General features: G+C 37.3%; 1 protein-coding gene across 2 annotated transcripts in view; it reads right to left on the bottom strand.

Annotated features, from left to right (window-relative positions):
* Nucleotides 1–2651: 2651 nt before the first annotated feature.
* Nucleotides 2652–18949, bottom strand: part of Ppargc1a (PPARG coactivator 1 alpha) — a 621117-nt gene continuing 604819 nt past the window's right edge. For both annotated transcript variants that reach the window (XM_051174044.1, XM_051174043.1), the window contains 3 exons: nucleotides 7887–8008; nucleotides 7387–7538; nucleotides 2652–2836 (listed from right to left, as the gene is read on the bottom strand). In XM_051174044.1, the coding sequence (XP_051030001.1) occupies nucleotides 2733–2836; nucleotides 7387–7538; nucleotides 7887–8008 (378 nt within the window). In that variant the 3' untranslated portion in view covers nucleotides 2652–2732. The remainder of the gene's footprint in view (nucleotides 2837–7386; nucleotides 7539–7886; nucleotides 8009–18949) is intronic.

Below are 18949 nucleotides of genomic sequence, written 5' to 3'. Positions count from 1 at the left end.
AGAAAGACTGTAAACTTTAGTTTGGCGTTCACAAAGAGTTAAAATACCTGCATCGAACCTACAGAACAAGAATTAGGCGGATTAAGGGTGTGTTACTGTTGTAACGCAGAACCTGTGAACACAATTCTTTTATTTCATAGGTATTTATTGCTTTCTATCTACTTAGAAATGATAAGCCAAACACTTGAGCAAGCATCCGACAGGACAGACAGTGGATTCACTCGGAACACAATATGCTGGTGATTAATGAATGCAGCCATCAAATTTAGCTGCATTGGCCTGGGGGGTGAAACCCACTTTGTAAGATTGTGTTGGGTGAGAGAAAGGAAAAGAACAATTAAGTAAGTAGTAGGTGTATCACATCTTCCAGAAAAGTCACGTCAGCCAAACAGTAAGCACATCTTAATTTGGAATTCAAAAACATACTCCAAAACTTTAGTGACTTCCATGGCAGCAACTCCACACATAGATGAAATCCTGATGCTCAAAATGGAGGGTTTTTTTTTTCTTTTCTGACATTTATTATTATTATTATCAGCATCATCATTATTAAATTTAGCAGAAGCAATGTCACTACGAACAAAATCATGGTCATGTCAGAGGCCATGCTAGTAAGAGAAGGAACACTGCTTCTACGAGGGCCGAGTTTCCCAAATGAAAAACTTACACTCCAACCTGACAACCGCCATGCACCCCGGGTAGAAAGTCTCCACTGGCCTTATTATGTTCATCATCTCATAATTTATAATAAATAGGCTATCTGCAACTGATAAATATGTCTCTTTAGTAAACAAAGGAATGAAGTATCAGTATTTATACAGGATGTATAACTGTAAAAAATACAGATTAAATACCATCATCATACTCTGCCAAGGGAAAGAGATACTGGCTTTCAAAGATAGTCTTCAGACACACATTAATTATTGTAAAAATCATACTGTAATTATTACCTCAGCATTTTGTATCAAATTAAAATCACAAAAATTAAAACAAAACATCATTTTAAAAAGATTTTTTTTTGACTTCTAGTTTCAAAACTACTGTTGATAGAGAAAATAAAAACATTTCTTAATGGTTCCCCATTGAGAGACTTTACATAAAATCATGATATTGTCTAGAAAAATTTTAGATGAGAAAATTTCATTCCCCTAACAAATCCAGTGTATAAAACTTCAAAGAAAAACAAGCAACAAGAAAATGTGGAAAAATATCGCAGAAGTGGTTAATACCTTTAGTGGCCTAGGGTTTTTGTTTTTGTTGACAAGATGCTTAGATTGAAGCTTGTAAGAAGGGATGGATGTGCGTGAAGGTCATTTTGTTGTAGTTGCACTCAACGGACACACACACACACACACACTGTCTTTTGTTTTGTTTTGTTTTTTACAATCAAATATATATAAGCAGTAAGTTTAGCTTCTAAATATGTTAGTGTACAATAATTGTTTCACCTCATAATTACATTTGAATATTCTTGATTAAGAAAAATTTAGCAGTTTTGAAAAGAAGGCTGCATTTACAGTGCATAGCTGTAACAAAAAAGAACATAGTTGTAGAGTATGTACATAAAATAAAAATACTCCATTTAACATCTGTAAATACTTAACTACATCAGAGAATGTAGCAATTACACTATCTGAACACATCCAGAGAGTTCTACTCATTTCTCAGTAGTCACGTAACACCATGTCTGCTCCTCAGAAGGAACTGCCGAACACACTCCCCTCTTGACCAATGACAAGGCTTTTCAAAATTTGCAGTGGAAGATCAACATTTTGGACATATACACAGGTGTCAGGACAAAGGACGAACTACAGAAAACTTCAAAATGTTAGGAAAGCTTAGCATCTGGTGCCTGCAGTACCCTCTCCCATCCAGATTCCAAGGCAAAAAGAGAGAGGGAGGAAGAGGGATACAAAGTGTAGGAGTCAGAGACAGAGAGAGAAAGAGACAGAGAGAGAGAAAGAGAGACAGAGAGAGAGAGAATAGTAGTTCTATGGAACCTGTAGTGTCTTCGGGATTGTCACATAATCATTACAGTTAAGAGAGAGAGAGCTTGCTGCAGGTTGGGTTTGCAATTTCTGAAAGACAGTACCGGAGGCTGACCGCAGACATCAGCAATGTCATTTTAGAGTGGTTTGTGAGTTTTCTTTCCTTTTAATTTATGTTTATATATATGTATATATATATATTTATTTATTTATTTTCCTTTTGTATAGAATATGAACATTTTGAAGTTCTAGGTTTTTAGTATGTCTTCATGGAAATGCTGCCATTTGAAGGGTTTTGCCCTTGTTCATTCTGGTCAGGTGCCCCCAAGTCCTCACATGAGCACACATGTATTTCCCAAACAATTACACACACACACACACACACACACACACACACACACACACACACACACACACAGAGTCACCAAGAGCCTCCAGGGAAAGCAAAGCTGACGCCCGTGAATAAACGTGTGCTTACTGGGTTATCATTCCATCTCTTGCCTCTCCAGCAGCTGTGTTCATGTAAACCGTTGTTGTTCTGGTTCTAGTATGGTTGCTGTTGTTTTGCCTTATTTGTTTTTTTTGTTTGTTTGTTTGTTTGTTTTTTGTTTTTTTGTTTTTTTGTTTTGTTTTTGTACAGAGAGTGTAAAGTAGGAGAAGTATGACTTGCAAGAGTCTTGGGAAAGGACACGCTGTCCCTTGAGGTATTGACCATCTCTCTGTCATCCTCAGCCAGGGAACATGTTACCTGCGCAAGCTTCTCTGAGCTTCCTTCAGTAAACTATCAAAATCCAGAGAGTCATACTTGCTCTTGGTAGAAGCAGGGTCAAAGTCATCTGAATTTGAATCTGAAAGAAACCCAAACTAGGTTAGATGCACCCTTGGCTGGTGGCCTTCAATGCAATTCAAGACACCTGGCTCAATTGTAATACAGTGAATCAATGTACTTAAAAACAATGCCTGAATTTTGTTGAACATATACATGTAAATATAGACGGGAGTAGTTGACTTTCAAAAACCAAAACCTATTGATTCATTGTATACCTAAAATCTCAGAGTAGTAGATGTCAATATTTCTTTAATATTTAATAGCTTTATAAATGGCCTCCTTTCTCCTGTCTTGGCATTTTAAGTGATTTTTCAACGGTTCCCCAATAATTTAGATGGAATGGCACAGGCAAATATGGAAATAATCTTCCCATTCAATGGGTTTAACTTTGTTGAGCATAAAATTCAGTTGATTTGGAGGGACAAAGATCATTCTAGATTGTCTTGGATTTTTCAATTGGTTCAAATCAGATTTTATGCAAACTCTCACATTACTTCAAATAACTCTTTTAAAACACCTGTGTAAACTAAAATACTGTTAAACATTTCTAGCCTCTCTCAATTTATATCTACAAAAAAGGTAGATAGTATATGCTGGTCTTACAAGTGAGAAAAAGCTTCTTGGATATATAACCAAAGTCTCCTGGGAATGAATTACTTTCTTGGAAAGTATTTGAAGGGACATAAAAACTTTCAGAAAAATATTAATAATTCTACTAACCATATAAGCATTTCACATTTTTTCCTAAGCTAAGTTACAGTACAAAAATCCAAATGACGGGAGAGCAAGAGTAGAGAATATGGAAGCATAAATTCCAACATGAAGACACGTTTAGCTAGGCTGGGGATATAGCTCAGGGGTAATGTGTAAGGTAAAAGACATTAGGGGGCTAGGAAGTGGAATTTACTCTTTTTTTCATGGATGGAATTCAGAGTTCGGCCACCTAATGTTGGATGTCCCTAAGGGTATTAATCCAGAATTTAATGTTGTGTATCTCTATTACTAAATGGTCAATAGACAGTGTAAGATAATATTTCTCAAGTGTTTCTTTACTGTGATGGACTTCATATAGGTACCTACCTAAACAATAACACACATTATGCCTCTTAATAGACATGAAAAAAGAGCTTTTCCTGTGAGACAGGCCCTGTGTGAGATGATAGTTGGAATTCCAACATGCCCCCTCATATTGAAGAGATGTTGGAACACAATAAAATATGATAGAAAAAAAATGTGCAAGTATACTAAAAAACAATCTCATTATTTTCAAAAGAAATTGTTTTAAATAATGGCTCCGCATTAATAGCAACAAACGAACAAACAAAAAAACACATCTGTATTCTTAGCACTTGGAAAACTGTTAGCAGCAGGTAGATAGGCAAAGTAATGTTATTAATGGATACATTAATCTCAGGCACCCACATACTATTAAAACCATAGCTGATGATATTCACATTGGTCTGGAAGTTATTTACCAATAAATAGCAAGAAAAATGTAAAGCTATGTATATACTATCTGACAGTACAATCTACTGTTTGAGTAAATAAAGAAGTAATTATGCATATGTTATTCAATTTTAAGTATGCCTGAACATGATTTCTGTGTATTACTCATACTTAATTAAAGCCATTATGTTCTTAACACAGATTTACCCTGTCTTCATCCTGTCTTTCCTGATTAACACTTCTTGAAAGTTTATATTTATTTACTTTATTTTATATGTATGTATGTGCATTATGTACCAGTGAAGGCCAGAAGAGGGCGATGGATCTTCTGAAACTGGAATTATGAATAGTTGTGAGCCACCATATGGGTGCAAGGAATTGAACCTGGGCCCCCTGAAAGAGCAGTATGTACTCCATCTGCTGATCAATGTATCCAGCCCCTTCTTAGTATTATTTATTTATTTATTTATTGTATCAAAGCCTTTTGTTAGTAGGAGTCATTTGCTTATATAACAGTAAATAGAACCAATAGATAGAAATTTCCAAGTTGTAGAGTAAATTTCAAATCCTGGCTTCACCACTATAGCCCCAATTAAGTCACATTAATTTTTCGCTGTCACTTTATAAAACTGGCTAACAAATACCAGTTGCAATCATTATATTTTCTTCTAGTACTATTATAGTCATTATTAGCCATTTTCTGTGGTAGAGAAATATAATGCATGTGTTGGGGTAATTTCATATGGAGGAGCAAGTAAAACAGGAAGAAAATAAAGGTAGTATCTGTCTAAAATAACAGCACATTTTCCTGTCTTGGTAAAATTAACATGTATCATGTCTGTTTTGCTTAATTTTAACATATTGATGAGTTTCCAATTCCTTTATTATGCAGTATATTGTTACGTTCCTTTATTTAGGGGACACACATGACTTGAAACATCTAATCTAAATTCTCCCTTGAAACAAAGGTAAGACACGTGAGTTTTTCACTGTACTCCTAAGCCAGACCCCAATGGTAATTCTTCCACTTAAATAGAAAAAAATCCTAAATTTTAACTTCTTTTTGCTTGTACTTTTAATTATAGCCTATTTATTTTATACCAGGGACTGTGATATCAGCTCCTCCATGCATATCTAATATGCCTCCACAACAATATGAATTATTGTATAGAGAAATGATCAGAAGCTAATGGTGTTGAAATGCCTATCCAAGATCAGTGGTGAGGCAAGTTTCAAACACAGGTTGATGTGACTCTTATCCTTGGGCTCTTTTGGCTACCTCATGAATATGTTCAGCACAACCACGCCTTGATGGCACTGATATGTTTTGGGGAGCTTGAGTAGCCCATGCACTAGCAATATGCACCAAACCTGTCTTAAAAAAATCAACGAGTGAGCTTAGCAATGGCAAAGTTTTCATGGCTGCTAGCTAGGCAGGGAGATAAGGAGCAGAGAAGAAACATTCTTCTTTGAAATATTTCAGGGACACACCAGTTCAGTTTGGAAATACCATCCAGTCCTCCCTCTGCCAATGATGAATCATGATCTAAAGACCCCTCTAGGTAGCTTGTTTAAACTCTAGGTGTTGTTAGAGATTGGAAACACCCTAGCCTTCAACACTGAAGGAAATAAGTCAAATAAACTCAAGGATTCAATCTGTCTTGACTGTTTTTATCAACCAACATTTGAACAAATGACTTGCCAGGTTTTATATTTCCATCCCTAGGCCTCTATCTCTCCAGCAGTCAGCTTCAGCTCCCGTTTCCTTCTATCTATTTAGCTTGTGAAGTGAATTATAGCATATTCCCCCTGAACAATGCACAGCACCTATATCAATTACTCCAGGAAGACACAACTGTACTGGAAGGGAAAAAGAAATCCCAGTGCTTGATACTCATTTTTGTCTTTATACTGCATCAGAGCAATTCTGAATGGAAAGCTAATAATGCTGAAGAATAGATGTGCATGCTAATTTTATGCTTATTATGAATTATTTTAAAATAGTCATGATATGCACATTTGCCACTTTTCTTCATCTCTTCCTCAAAGAATTAAAAGGGATAGAATGCACACTTTTGATAGGGAATGGCATGCAATGGAACAAAATTAAAATTAGAAAGGACATTAAGATGTCCATTGTAGCATTATTTATAATATCAAAAATTAAAAATTGAATACAAATAGAGTTATAATGAATCAACTAACTATAATGATATTACACACCCAGCAAAATGGTATGCAACCACTAAAATACGTCATGAGTTATTTTTGTTCTTGCAAATCACATCAGGGAATGAATATATGCATTAATGCTAAATAAACTATATGTACAGCTATAAGCACACACTTGCACATATATAGCATGATCAAAACTGCAGGACAAGAGGAACTCTAAGACAAAATTCTGAAATCAATCGGTAATAGTGTCAGGTATGGGTAACAAGCTGCTCAGAATTTTACTTTTCATCTAAAGAGTCTCCTTTGAACAGGAAAAAGTAAATAGTTGCATGCATTTTATTTTAACCTTATGTGCAATGGGCATGCTAACAATACATATCTCCTACTGCGATTTTCCTCTCAGATGTCAACTGTTTGCTAAACTTCCTACACAATGTGTAGGATGTGGAAATAATCCACAAACTTGGCTTTTGTTTTATTTTATTCTCAGGCAAGCATGTGGTCATTTAGCTGATGGACATCAGCTGTATCTTCTCAAGTATAATGCAAAGATAATGAGAGTGTTTCCAGGTGCTTGTGACACAATGAGGAGGAAAGACATACCCTGTGCCACAAAACAGTGACCCTGCTTGAGTTTAGAGGAAAGGACTAAAAGTAGGTATGGTGAGAAAACAGACTGCAGACATAGACATGTGCAAGACTTGGATAAATGTAGATACAGAAGCATACAACACAAGCACACTTAAGACAATCCCCTCACCACACACAAATGCCACCCATGGCTTAGCATCTATTCGCAGAGTCCATGAACATCTACCCTTTAAAGACTTAAGCACCTTGATCCTGAAATGGCCTAACACGAGGCATCTGCGGAGCTCGCTAACTTGCATTTTGAGCTTAATGCTCTGGATACACCCTTCCACATTCAACAGTTATATACTGTACCTAGGTCTGCATAGTTTGACTTGAAAAATTGCTTCCGTCCACAAAAGTACAGCTCAAAGTCAGCTTCGTTCGACCTGCGCAAAGTATATCCATTCTCAAGAGCAGCGAACGCATCACAGGTGTAACGGTAGGTGATGAAGCCATAGCTGTCTCTGCAATGGCAGGAAAGAGGCATTCAGAGCTGGTCAGGCCGCACTGGCACAGAGGACTGCAATGCAACCCTTTCCACTGTGGGAGACATCACTGGTGCCAGCATCTCTGCCATCACATCCATTTATCAGTGTGATTGTCCTGTCAGGCAGCTAAATACTTATTCTGAGACAGGAAATCTCAACTAGAAAGATTAATAAATAGGGATGAAAGAAAATAAATAAGGTTCTGAACTCAACATGTCATCTGTCAAAGCACTTACATTGGCAACTCCCATCTCAGTAATCTTAGGGTCGTAATTTTTAACGTGCGTCAGCTTCTAAACAAGAAATAATTTTGAAGATTCTCACCCATCATCTCGCAGATTTACTGTGCATTCCTCAATTTCACCAAAAACTTCAAAGCGGTCTCTCAGTTCTGTCCGCGTAGTGTCAGATCTGATTTTACCAACGTAAATCACGCGGCGTTCTTCCTATGAGCGAAAGGGAAGGAGATGCTTTTTCTAGCTCTGGAGACAGAAATGCAGATATGCCACTAGGAGCATCCGTGGTCACACAGCACAACACAAGCAGTCACGGAGCAGTCTCACTAGAGCAAACCAGGTATCACACATATGGAAAAATACCACACAGGAACCAAGTTTGGCTCTCTTCGTTCACACAGAAGCTTTCTTCCACACAGATCTCCTCTTTTCCACTTCTTCTGTCCCTCTCTGGTCTTTCTTCACTTTAACTTCATGCATCAGAAAAGACAGCCATTCAATGATTTTTTTTTTAAATCACCAAAAAGATAAGCAGTTCATATGGATAATGTGAGCTCTTAATTACTTGGCTATTAACCTTCAGAATTGGTACAACAACTAACCTGACTTACAAAATTATTTAATTTCCCATCAACTCAGAATTCTAATCAGAAAAATGAACAAATTTTGACATCTTCAAAGGGTAGTTCTTAATTTCTAATCACCTTCCTCCACCCCTACCCCCCCAAAAAAAAACTTCCTGAGGGAACGTGTTCAAAATGCACGTTGTTGGGATTCATACAGATGAACAATAAGACAATTGGGAGACAAGCCTCAATGGTCATCATTTGTAGCAAGGACACACAGCAGTTCTAAAGTGAACTCCAAAGTGAAACAGTTAAGAAACATTCTTAAAATGTCGGCCAATTTTATCCCTGGGTCTCTGAAGAGTGAGAGCTGAATGAAAAAGGATACAGGTTTTACTTTGCCAATTGATCCAGTCCTATTTTAAGACTGGACTAGAGGGGGCAGCCTCATTTCTACAAGTGATGTCAATATGATCATAATGTTGAAGTCATTAGAAATTTATAACACGGGAAGACTGTGTTGCCTGAACTAAAGTTGCTTTTCTAAAAACAAGGAGTTCATTCTTCAAGAAACACTCTTAAATATCTTGCTATAGGGCAGAGAACAAATGGAATAATGTCTCAAAATTAAGGGGACTTTGAAAGAATACCTGGAGCAAATATAGGCTTTGTCCTTATTAACTAGTTTATGTGTCTACCAGGGACAGGCAAAACAAAATGAACTTGAGGTTGCAGAGATTTAAGTAAGATTAAAGCAAAGTCTGGGAAACGTGGGGCTAGCACAAAGGTCCAGCTCCCCAAGAGTTTTTCTCTGGGTATCCTAGGTGTTTCATTCTTCAAAGCTGCAAACGTCACTTCAGGCTCAGGGCAAAGAGAAGACTGCCAATATTTATTGGCAGCCTTTCCTTTTTCACAAGCATTAGCAAATAGTCTGCCACAGAATGAACACTTCATAGCACCCATGAATTGCAACTGAACAGCCTGCATGTTTTGTAGCTTCTTCTGCAGTCTACTCAATGATGCCTACCCACGTTTACTACAAACGGCACTACTGAATACTTTTGGCAAGTGAGGGAGCTCCTCTGAGCTTCAGATAACCAACTACCTTCTAGATGTCCTCTGAACCTCTTAAACTGGAACAACCTTGCCAAACTACGCTCTCTATCTACACACCAGGAGGCCAAGAGAGGGCACTGAATCCTCCTTCACAAGAATCACAAAGAGGAAGTACCATGTGGGTGCCGGGCATTGAACCCAGGTCACATTGACTTTTGCCCCTTAATCTCTTTCCAATTTGTCTTCTTTATTCTCTCTCTCCCATGATGCACTTTTCTTTATGGACTAATTTCTCCCTCTAGTTTGTTTTTGTTTTCGTTTTTTTTTTTTTTTTTTTTTTTTTTTAATCACAGATGGAATAATTGTCAGTAAGTCAAGGGTATTCAGTCATGTCATATGCCATCTAAATTAAATGTATTAATGACTTCTAATACTTCTGATAATATATCCAATTCTTTAACAAGATCTAGTAGGTGAGCCCTACAAGCTCTGGACTTTTCTGTATGAGCTCTTCTCCTACAGCTCATCCTTCCCTTGACTCTAGTTTGTATGCTAGAAACGGGCCCCTAATTAGAGTGTGTTCCCTCCATCCCAAGCCTTTGTACTTTCCACTGTAACTTGGAATATACTTCCTCAATTGTACCCCAGGCCCCTCACATTTACTGTCTAAAACTACATTAAGCTCCAAGCTGTTTCATTTGAGAATTCAGATGAAGTCCTATTAGCTGGTCTTAAGGAATACATGTTTCCCTGTAGTTCTCTGTCTAAGTATATTAATTGCTCAATGCTTCTCTTCCTAGTAAAAAGAAGAATTCGTGAAATTAGAGCCTGTATCTATCTGTCCTTTGCCCCAATTTACGTTAAGTATGAAAGAGAATCTTAGTAAATATTTAATATGAGATAAAACAAAATCAATTATTTTTTTTTATTTTTTCATATGTACAACTATTTTCCCTGAATTTATGTGTGTGCATCACATGTGTAGCTGGAACCCATGGAATTCAGAAGAGGGCACTGAATTCCCTGGAACGGGAGTTATAAAGTTTATGAGCTAAAAGAAACCTGTATCCTCTTCAAGAGCAAAAGGTACTCTTAACAGGGAAGTGTTCTTTTCAGTACTCAATGAATACTTTTTAACACTATCCCATGCCTGGGTAGCCTTGATGTTCTGAGGTATTCCACCATTAAGGGGATATTATATGAATATGGTTCTCTATTAAGGGAAAAGATCTGCATAGGCAGCTCTGCTGAATGATTTACTGTGGTGATATTTTGTTTGTTTCACAAATAAAGCTTGTCTGAAGGTCAGAGAGCAAGGATAGCCATAGCCATAGAGGTCAGACAGTGGTGGTACACAGCTTAAATCCCAGCATTCAGGAGACAGAGACTGATCTCTGTTAGTTCAAGGCCACCCTGAGCTCCATGAAATTGATCCAGTCTAAAAGAGGAACACAGCTCACACAGAGTTGATATCAGCACTTAGGATCCCATGCCTTTAATCCCAGCACTAGCGAGGAATACAAGCCAGGAGGAGACAGGAACTCAGAGGGCTGAGGAACAGTGCAGTAGGAAGCAGTCTGAGGTTTGGTGGATCACCCCTTTGGTCTGAGCATTGGAAGAGGTGAGAACTCTCTAGTGGCTGGCTGCTTTGCTTCTCTGATCTCCAGCTTTATCTTCAATATCTGTGTCTGGGTTTTTGTTATTCATGCTACAAGTTACCAAAAGGAATTTAGACATCAAAGGATGAGAAGTATAAAATAGAAGCATGCTTACAGGATCACTTTTAAAAGAACTCTGGAAATGAGTAGAGACTCCACTCAAACAGTTGGAGCAAGATCCCTCTGACCACACTTCCTAACTGACCCGAAGAAGCAAGCAGATTCCAAATTCACTTCCATGTATATCATGTTGCAACTGAAATTGTTTTAACAGAGCATGCAACATAGCTAGGTAGTCAGTAGATAGAAATGGCTGGTGAGGCTCGAGCTTAAGCAGTCCTTCACACACATTACCAAGGGAATCATAATACCACATTCCATTCTATTTACGCACCCAGTTTCAGCCCAACAGCCAAATGTGATGGGTCTGTTATCTAAACTTAAACTTCCTGGCGCCTGCTTGCATGGTGTTATGGATTTTTTTTTTTTTTTAATGAGCCTTTTAGGGAAGTTACTACTGTGTAAAGAAAGGATACGAGACTGCAGAAGAGAAAGAAAGAAATTGAGCCATAGCACAGAAATTGCTCAGCAACCATTATGGGAATACACACAGCCTATGTATTCAAGGAAATGTGAAGTTAAAGCGAAAATCGACCATATGTGCAGACATATTGGGACAGTTTCTGAATTGCGAGGCTTTATACAAAGTTGTATGCAACAATGATCTTCACTGAAAGCGATAACCCAGAGGACCTTTCCTAGGACTAAAAGATTCTGTGGTGAAAGGAGACAGAGCTCGAAATAGTTGCTCCTCCATCATTCAAACTGCCTTTTTTAATCTACCGGCTCTTTTTATGAAACACAAGGATGTGCCCTGCCCTGCTACCTTACAAAGAGCAGAAGAGGGAAGGCCTGCAGGAAAGCTCTGAGAAGCACTGGAATCCATTGTTTTCCACATGCTGTACCTGAATACAGAAGGAAGACACCTTAAGGTCTAGACTGCAAAGACTAAAATCTTTCTGCGATTGGCCAAGATTTCTGGCAAAGAATCAGCCTTTTAACATGTTGCAATTGAATTAGATAGATGAATAGAGTTTGTATCTTAAAAAGAAAAATAACATTTGCATCCAATTTTTTAAGACATTAATTTCTAAACAGGAGATGAAAGGAGAAGAAATCAAAATGCTTAATATCATTTCTAACTTCTTAGGGGCTTGAAGGAACTCAGAACCTTTGGAAAAAGCTGGTTGAAAAATTACTTTCAAACCAGTTTTCACTATTGAGGAGGATGGAACATTTATCAAACAACTTTTAGCTTCAATTTTCACAAAGGCTAGTTTGCTGATGGGGTGGATAATACAAGTGAAGATTTATGTTGCATTAACCACTGCAGTAAATTCTCCTTACACTGAAACACAGGAGATAAATAAAGAAAAAAAAATTGTGATAGAACTAACTGACTTTGTATTACTAAAATCTTTATCAGAAAGAGAACAGAGCTTGCTGGTTCACTGTGGAGAAAAAGCAATGTTGTTTATCATGAAATAGTAAGTAACTCTAAGTAAGAGGAGTTTGACTGAGGAGACATGAAAATCAGGAAGGTGCTGACATTTACTGAGCACTACATAGGCCTAGTGATGGGTTAGATACTTTTGAATGGATTATTACCTCCATAAAACATCCCTTAATCCTAGACACTTTTGTCTCTAGTATAATTTAGACTTTGGTTCCAAGTAGTTTTTTTATTCTACATTTTTATTTCAGAGCAGAAAAAAAAAACAAACAAAACATTAATTCTTCTTTCTCTGCAAAGGGAACTCCATTTTAACCTTCAGAACAAAAAATTTTTGTTTACATTTCCAGAGTAGTTGCAAAATGACTTCAGCAGAAATTCTCAGGGTACTTCTGGGGAAATAGCTCCAGGGTAGAGCCCAGGCTCAGCACACAAAGTACCTGTGTTATACACACACACACACACATACACACACACACACACACACACACACACACAGAGAGAGAGAGAGAGAGAGAGAGAGAGAGAGAGAGAGGTATATGAATGATATGCATGACTGAATATTCTAGTTAAATAATTTTATGTCTTAAAATAAAGTGACAGAGTTGACATCCAAGTTATATAAAGCTAACCAGAAAGAACGATCAACTGAAAAGTATCTGTTGTACTCGCTCTTAATATCAAGTACATTTATGCAGTGGAGAAGCCATTCATTAAATGTCTCCTACTAAAGGATGTTTTGGGAACAGAAACAAAATGATAGCATTCAGTTTTCCAAAATTACCTGTGGGCAAATACTGTATAAAATATCTCAGCCTAGCAGCTGAGGCTACCCTGAATCAATCCAAGAGCAAACAGTCAAATAAAAGCTGAGATACAACCAAATCTATAGAGCAATAATGGTGCTCTTTAAGAGGTTTATTTGAATATATACAGAATATAAAAGCTGCACATATTCAATGTAAATATTTTTATGAATTTGGGAATATGTTTGTACCTGCAAAACCTTGACTATCATAAAGGCATTAATGTATTGTGTTATTATGGCCTTTCTCTCTCTTTCTCTTTTTCTCTCTCTCTCTCTCTCTCTCTCTCTCTCTCTGTGTGTGTGTGTGTGTGTATGCACAGGTGCATACTTAACATGAGGTCTTTCATTTAAATATATCAAAGTTCACACTATAGGAATTATGCTATAAACAAACCTCTAGCATTTCTTTCTCTTATAAAACTGGAATTCCCAAATACTGAACTTACAGTCATGTTATAACATGTGTTTCCCTGTACTGACTGATGGGAGATGTCATTCTGTAAATATGTTTCTCTTATTGGTAAATAAATAAAGCCCTTTTGGCCAATAGGAAAGCAAGATAGGCAGGAGTAGGAGACAAGGAGGATTCTGGGAGATGTAGTAGAGGGAGTCAAGATGTAGGCAGTGAGAGGAATAAGAAGTCTGAACTCTCTCTCCAGTAAGACCATGTGGAAACACTTAGATTGATAAAAATAAGTTAACAGCTAAGACAGTGCTAGCCAATAAGAAGCTCTAGCCACTGGCCAACAGCTTGATAACTAATAGAGTCTCTGTGTGTTATTTTGGGGTTGATGCAGCTGTGGGACCAGGCTGGGGTGGGGAGAGAGCTTATAACAAAATGGTGTCTGCAATGTGGGTACTAATAATTTTCACTTAAAACTACAGAGCTAGTTCCAGGACAGGCTCCAAAGGCTCCAGGACAGGCTCCAGAGAATCCCTGTCTCAACACACACACACACACACACACACACACACACACACACAGAGAGAGAGAGAGAGAGAGAGAGAGAGAGAGAGAGAGAGAGAGAGAGAGAGAGAGAGAGACCAAGGTTTAAAAAGGGATTTCAGAAACAAAAGAACAGAGACAACCAAGTCTTCTAGGTAGCAAAATTTTTCTTGGGCAGGCTCTATTTTGCTAGAGACAAGCAGAGATTTGTGTGGCTCCTTTAAGGGAGGTTTCCTGGTTCAGAATAAGTATACACACACACACACACACACACACACACACACACACACACACACACACACACACAAAGCAAGGCTCTTTAAAGAGGCCTTGCTAACAACTAAATGGTATGTACCACAGCTGGCAGTGGCAGTGACCACATCTCGAAGCCAGCAGCATAGACCAAGGCAGTGAGCACAGCTCTCAGTGCTGGCTGGCGATAAATGTATCCCCACCATCTTGGAAAGCAATGTTATGCGTTAACAGAAAAAAGACTCCTGGCCAGAAAAAGATAAAGACTTACAGTAAAGACAGATTCAGATAGAGTAAAACCTAAAAGATTTTTACAATGTGTTTAAAAATATACACAGGCTTGGGAGAAAAAAATAAAAAGGACATTTGGTTAAGAAAGAAATAAAGTGACTTGTCAGTGGTGGCACACGCCTTTATTCCCAGCACTCAGGAGGCAGAAGCAACCAGATCTCTGTGATATCAAGGCCAGCCTGGTATTCAGAGTGAATTTCAGGATAGACAAAAGTTCACAGAGAAACCCTGTCTCAGAAAATGAAATAAATAAATAAAATAAAAGGAAAAGAAATAGAGTAATAAAAAAGCCACATAAAAACAGAAAATACACATAGAGTCTGGATACTATACACTATCATGATGTCTTTAAATTGCTTGTTTTCCGAGGAAAGAGCTACAGCTGCTAAAATACATTTGATTATCAATGCTGCTAGATTAATTCAAATATATTTTTAAAATGCTTTGACCTCAAAATTTAAGTCTAAGGACAGGTTATTGGGGAAAATAATTTCTAATTTTGTTTCCAGAAAAAAGGAAAAGCTGCAGATTCCTTCCAGATTAACATGGTTTGATCAAGAAAGACCCCCTGAAACAGTGTCCTATATGATCCAACTTTCAAAACAGCTGGAACAAGACAGCCTTGCAGACTACAGCCAGGATTTCTGTGTCTTCTTAGGATTCCCATGGTACTACAGCATCCCCAGCCAGTAGAAAGTGGTTTGGAAAAAAACGATACCCAAAATACCAAATATTGTCTTTAAATGTTTGTTTTCATTTAAATGGGGTTGGCAAGAAAAGGTTAATGATCATAAACAATATCTTTTTAAAAGTAAAAAGTGGATTAAGTTATAGAAATGAATACTTTGTTTTGGAATGGATTTTCATTTATTGATACAAATTTAAGGTCAATTTTGTGATATGTATTTTTCTCCTCTTGTTCAAGTATTGTTTATATAACCCATTTAAAAATGTAGTGTATAATTTAGTAGAGATTATAGTTACCTATAATTGTCAAAACTTATAGTTAAGTTAGTTAGGTTTCCTAGATATACAGAGATAAATTTCAATTGGATAGGCATTTTTCAAACCTTTCAAAGATCTACAGAATATGGCATTTAAAATGGTCTAGAGTTTTTCTTGACAGTAAGACATTACTGCTCCTGGCAACACCACTTTCCTCAAAAAGGAAGATGGGCATCTAAGAAACTAGCTATGGAGTTTGCTTCCAATATGACAAGACTAGCCATTTGGGCAAGATACTGCTCTTGTCTAGACTATTTAACTATATTTTTATAAAGTAGATGTGCAGGACTCACAGGAAAGTGACTGCTGAAAGAAGATGGACATTACTACAGAGTTCCTGCTTCATGGAAGAGTCTGCCAGACATTCTACAGGACACAGAGAAAAGTAACTGATAAACTTCCAATACAGGTGGGCAGTTTAAAGTTTCCTGCTTTGCTGAGTAGTCTGCCATACACACTATGGCCTATAGGCTGAAGATGGAACATTACAGAAGAACTTGTAGTGGCTAACCAGGCAGTGAATTGTCTCTGTCAGTTCTAGAGCTTATATACTATCCTTCTGTGGTCTTCGATGGAATTGAAGACAGATATTTATGGTTATAGTTTTTCCTTAGTTAGGATTAAAGATAAGTTATATATCCTATCACAAAGATAGGATAGATAATAGAATATTTTCTTTAATTTCTGATAATGTTAATGTATTAAATATTGTTAACTATCATTCTTATTTGATAACTATTTTGAAATATTTTACTATGTTCAAGTTAAAGCCAAAGCCCTTCTTTTTATTTAGATGGAAAAGAGGAGATGATGGGAGATATCATTCTGTAAATATGTTTCTCTTTTTGGGTAATGAATAAAACCCTATTGGCCAATAGGAAAGCTGGATAGGTGGGACTAGGAGACAAGGAGGATTCTGGGAGATGTAGTAGAAAGGAGTCAAGATGTAGGCTAGGAGAGAAATAGGAGGTCTGAAACTCTCCAGTAAAACCACATGGAATCACTTAGATTGCTAGAAATGAGTTAATAGCTAGACAGTGCTAGCCAATAAGAAGCTCTAGCCACTGGCCAACAGCTTTATAACTAATAGAGCCTCTGTTTGCTATTTTGGGGCTCATGCGGCTGTGGGACCAGGCTGGCGGGAAAGTGCTCATAACAACTGACAATTCCATGAAAAGGCTAAATACTGAAAAACCATGACAAAAGCTCATACAGGAAACTGGACTCTTCTCTCTAACTGACATTTCTACATTTGGAGAGACAGTCATAATCAACAGTAATGATATATATATTGGGTGTGACTCCTGGACTTATATAGTGACCAATAAAGGGGAGCTATGTGAGAGCCTCGCCATTTCCTAGCATTTGGGTTTGGTTTTAAGCACTGAGCCACATCAGAATGCCTAGATTTGTTCTTTAAATTAGCATCCCATTATCATGTTTTCTGGCAGAAACTGTACAGATTGCAAATGGAGTTGGACATGGATTTCAGCAAGAAATTAAAACAGTGACAGTTCAGACACTAAGTACTAAACTCTGGCATTCATAGCTCCAGTTTAATCTGAATTATTTTTAACTTAGGGGACAGAGAAAGGCAGAGAGTCGGTTGGCTTTTGAGATAGAGTTCGGATGGAAGCCATGTGAAAAGCAGATACAGATGTAATGATAATATCCAATCATGACAGAGAATTCTGCACTTGCAGTTTCTAATTGATAGTGTCAGCTTTATGAAAGTTTGCTGAAACTGGGCTCTATGAAGACTTTTACAGCTTTGACTAGTCATGGCAAGTTTGCAGATCTCTCAAAGCACTTTTCTTGGCAATTCAACACGTGTAACACAGTTCACAAGACATAACTGAACACTTATTCTGCAAAAACATCAATGGCCACTTTTTAATAATGCTGTTTGCACTTTCTTTTTCAACTTCTGAACTGCTGGTCCCTTCGTAGATGTTTGCTCTGCATAGTTGTTAATGCAGCATGGCATCGAAGACATTATAAATTCAAGTGGCTCTCAAAACTTGAATGGAAGTCACCTGTCTAGCTAACTTAGGTGGCCTATCTTGGCTCCCACAGCTACGTCCTGAATGGAATTTAAAACAAATGAGTGAAAAAAGTCACTGTAAGCATGCAGTGCTCATGTGCAAGATTTTTTCAATGAATTATGGCACAAGAAAGAAGAGCTTTATGACAGGAAGAAGAAAGCCAGTTTAAAAAAGTCTTTCTGTGGGTAAAGTCATTGCATAGTGCTACTGTGTTCAAAACTCTTAAGCATGAGTTACAAGACTCTAAAATTCTACCTGCCACTGAGATGTATTGGCTTATTTCTGGTCCATCCTGCCCAGTGTTAACTGTTAAATCACTAGAGGTTCCCAGTATAATGAACTATTTTCTAGAGATGCATCTCAGGCACAGTTTCTACGATGAATAACAATGTTCAAAAAAAAAAAGTATTACAATTTAAGTAATCTAAATTTCTCTAAAACCCACATTAAGTAATATAAAACGAAACAGAAAATAATGCTAACAATACATGCTGTTTAGCTCAAAATATCTAAAATATATGACTCATGATAGATACAAAAGCACTTAGAACTTCCCCCATGTCCTTTGTAGGAAGTCTTCAAAATCCATTCACAGGGTCCATCTTAATGCTGCCTAAGAGAACTAGCCATGTAATTAACTTCAGTTGCCATATTGAACACTCTAGTTGCCAAAAAAAAAAAAAAAAAAAAAAAAAAAAAAAAAAACCTTTGCCCTCCCTACCTTCAGGATTTTGATTAGTTTCAACTTCCCCATCTTCGTTCTTCCTTCCCCACAGGTCTGGATAACCACTTTTTTTTTCCCTGAATAGTGCCTTAGATGAATACTCTACCAAGCCACTAATCACATTATATTTTCTGCTTGTACATCTTTATCTGCCTGCTGACTTCAAGCTCTTTGGATTTGGGAATTACCTAAAAGCATGTCTCAAGCACCTGGCAATTACTTATCAAGAGATTCTAACACATTGACTTCATGTGTGGTGGACAGAAATAGCATATAACTTTCCAAGT

This window comes from Phodopus roborovskii, unplaced genomic scaffold (genome assembly GCF_943737965.1).
Source record: "Phodopus roborovskii unplaced genomic scaffold, PHOROB, whole genome shotgun sequence".
Lineage (NCBI taxonomy): Eukaryota > Metazoa > Chordata > Mammalia > Rodentia > Cricetidae > Phodopus > Phodopus roborovskii.
Note: the sequence above shows the minus strand (reverse complement) of the source record. Positions and strands in the feature narration are given on the sequence as shown.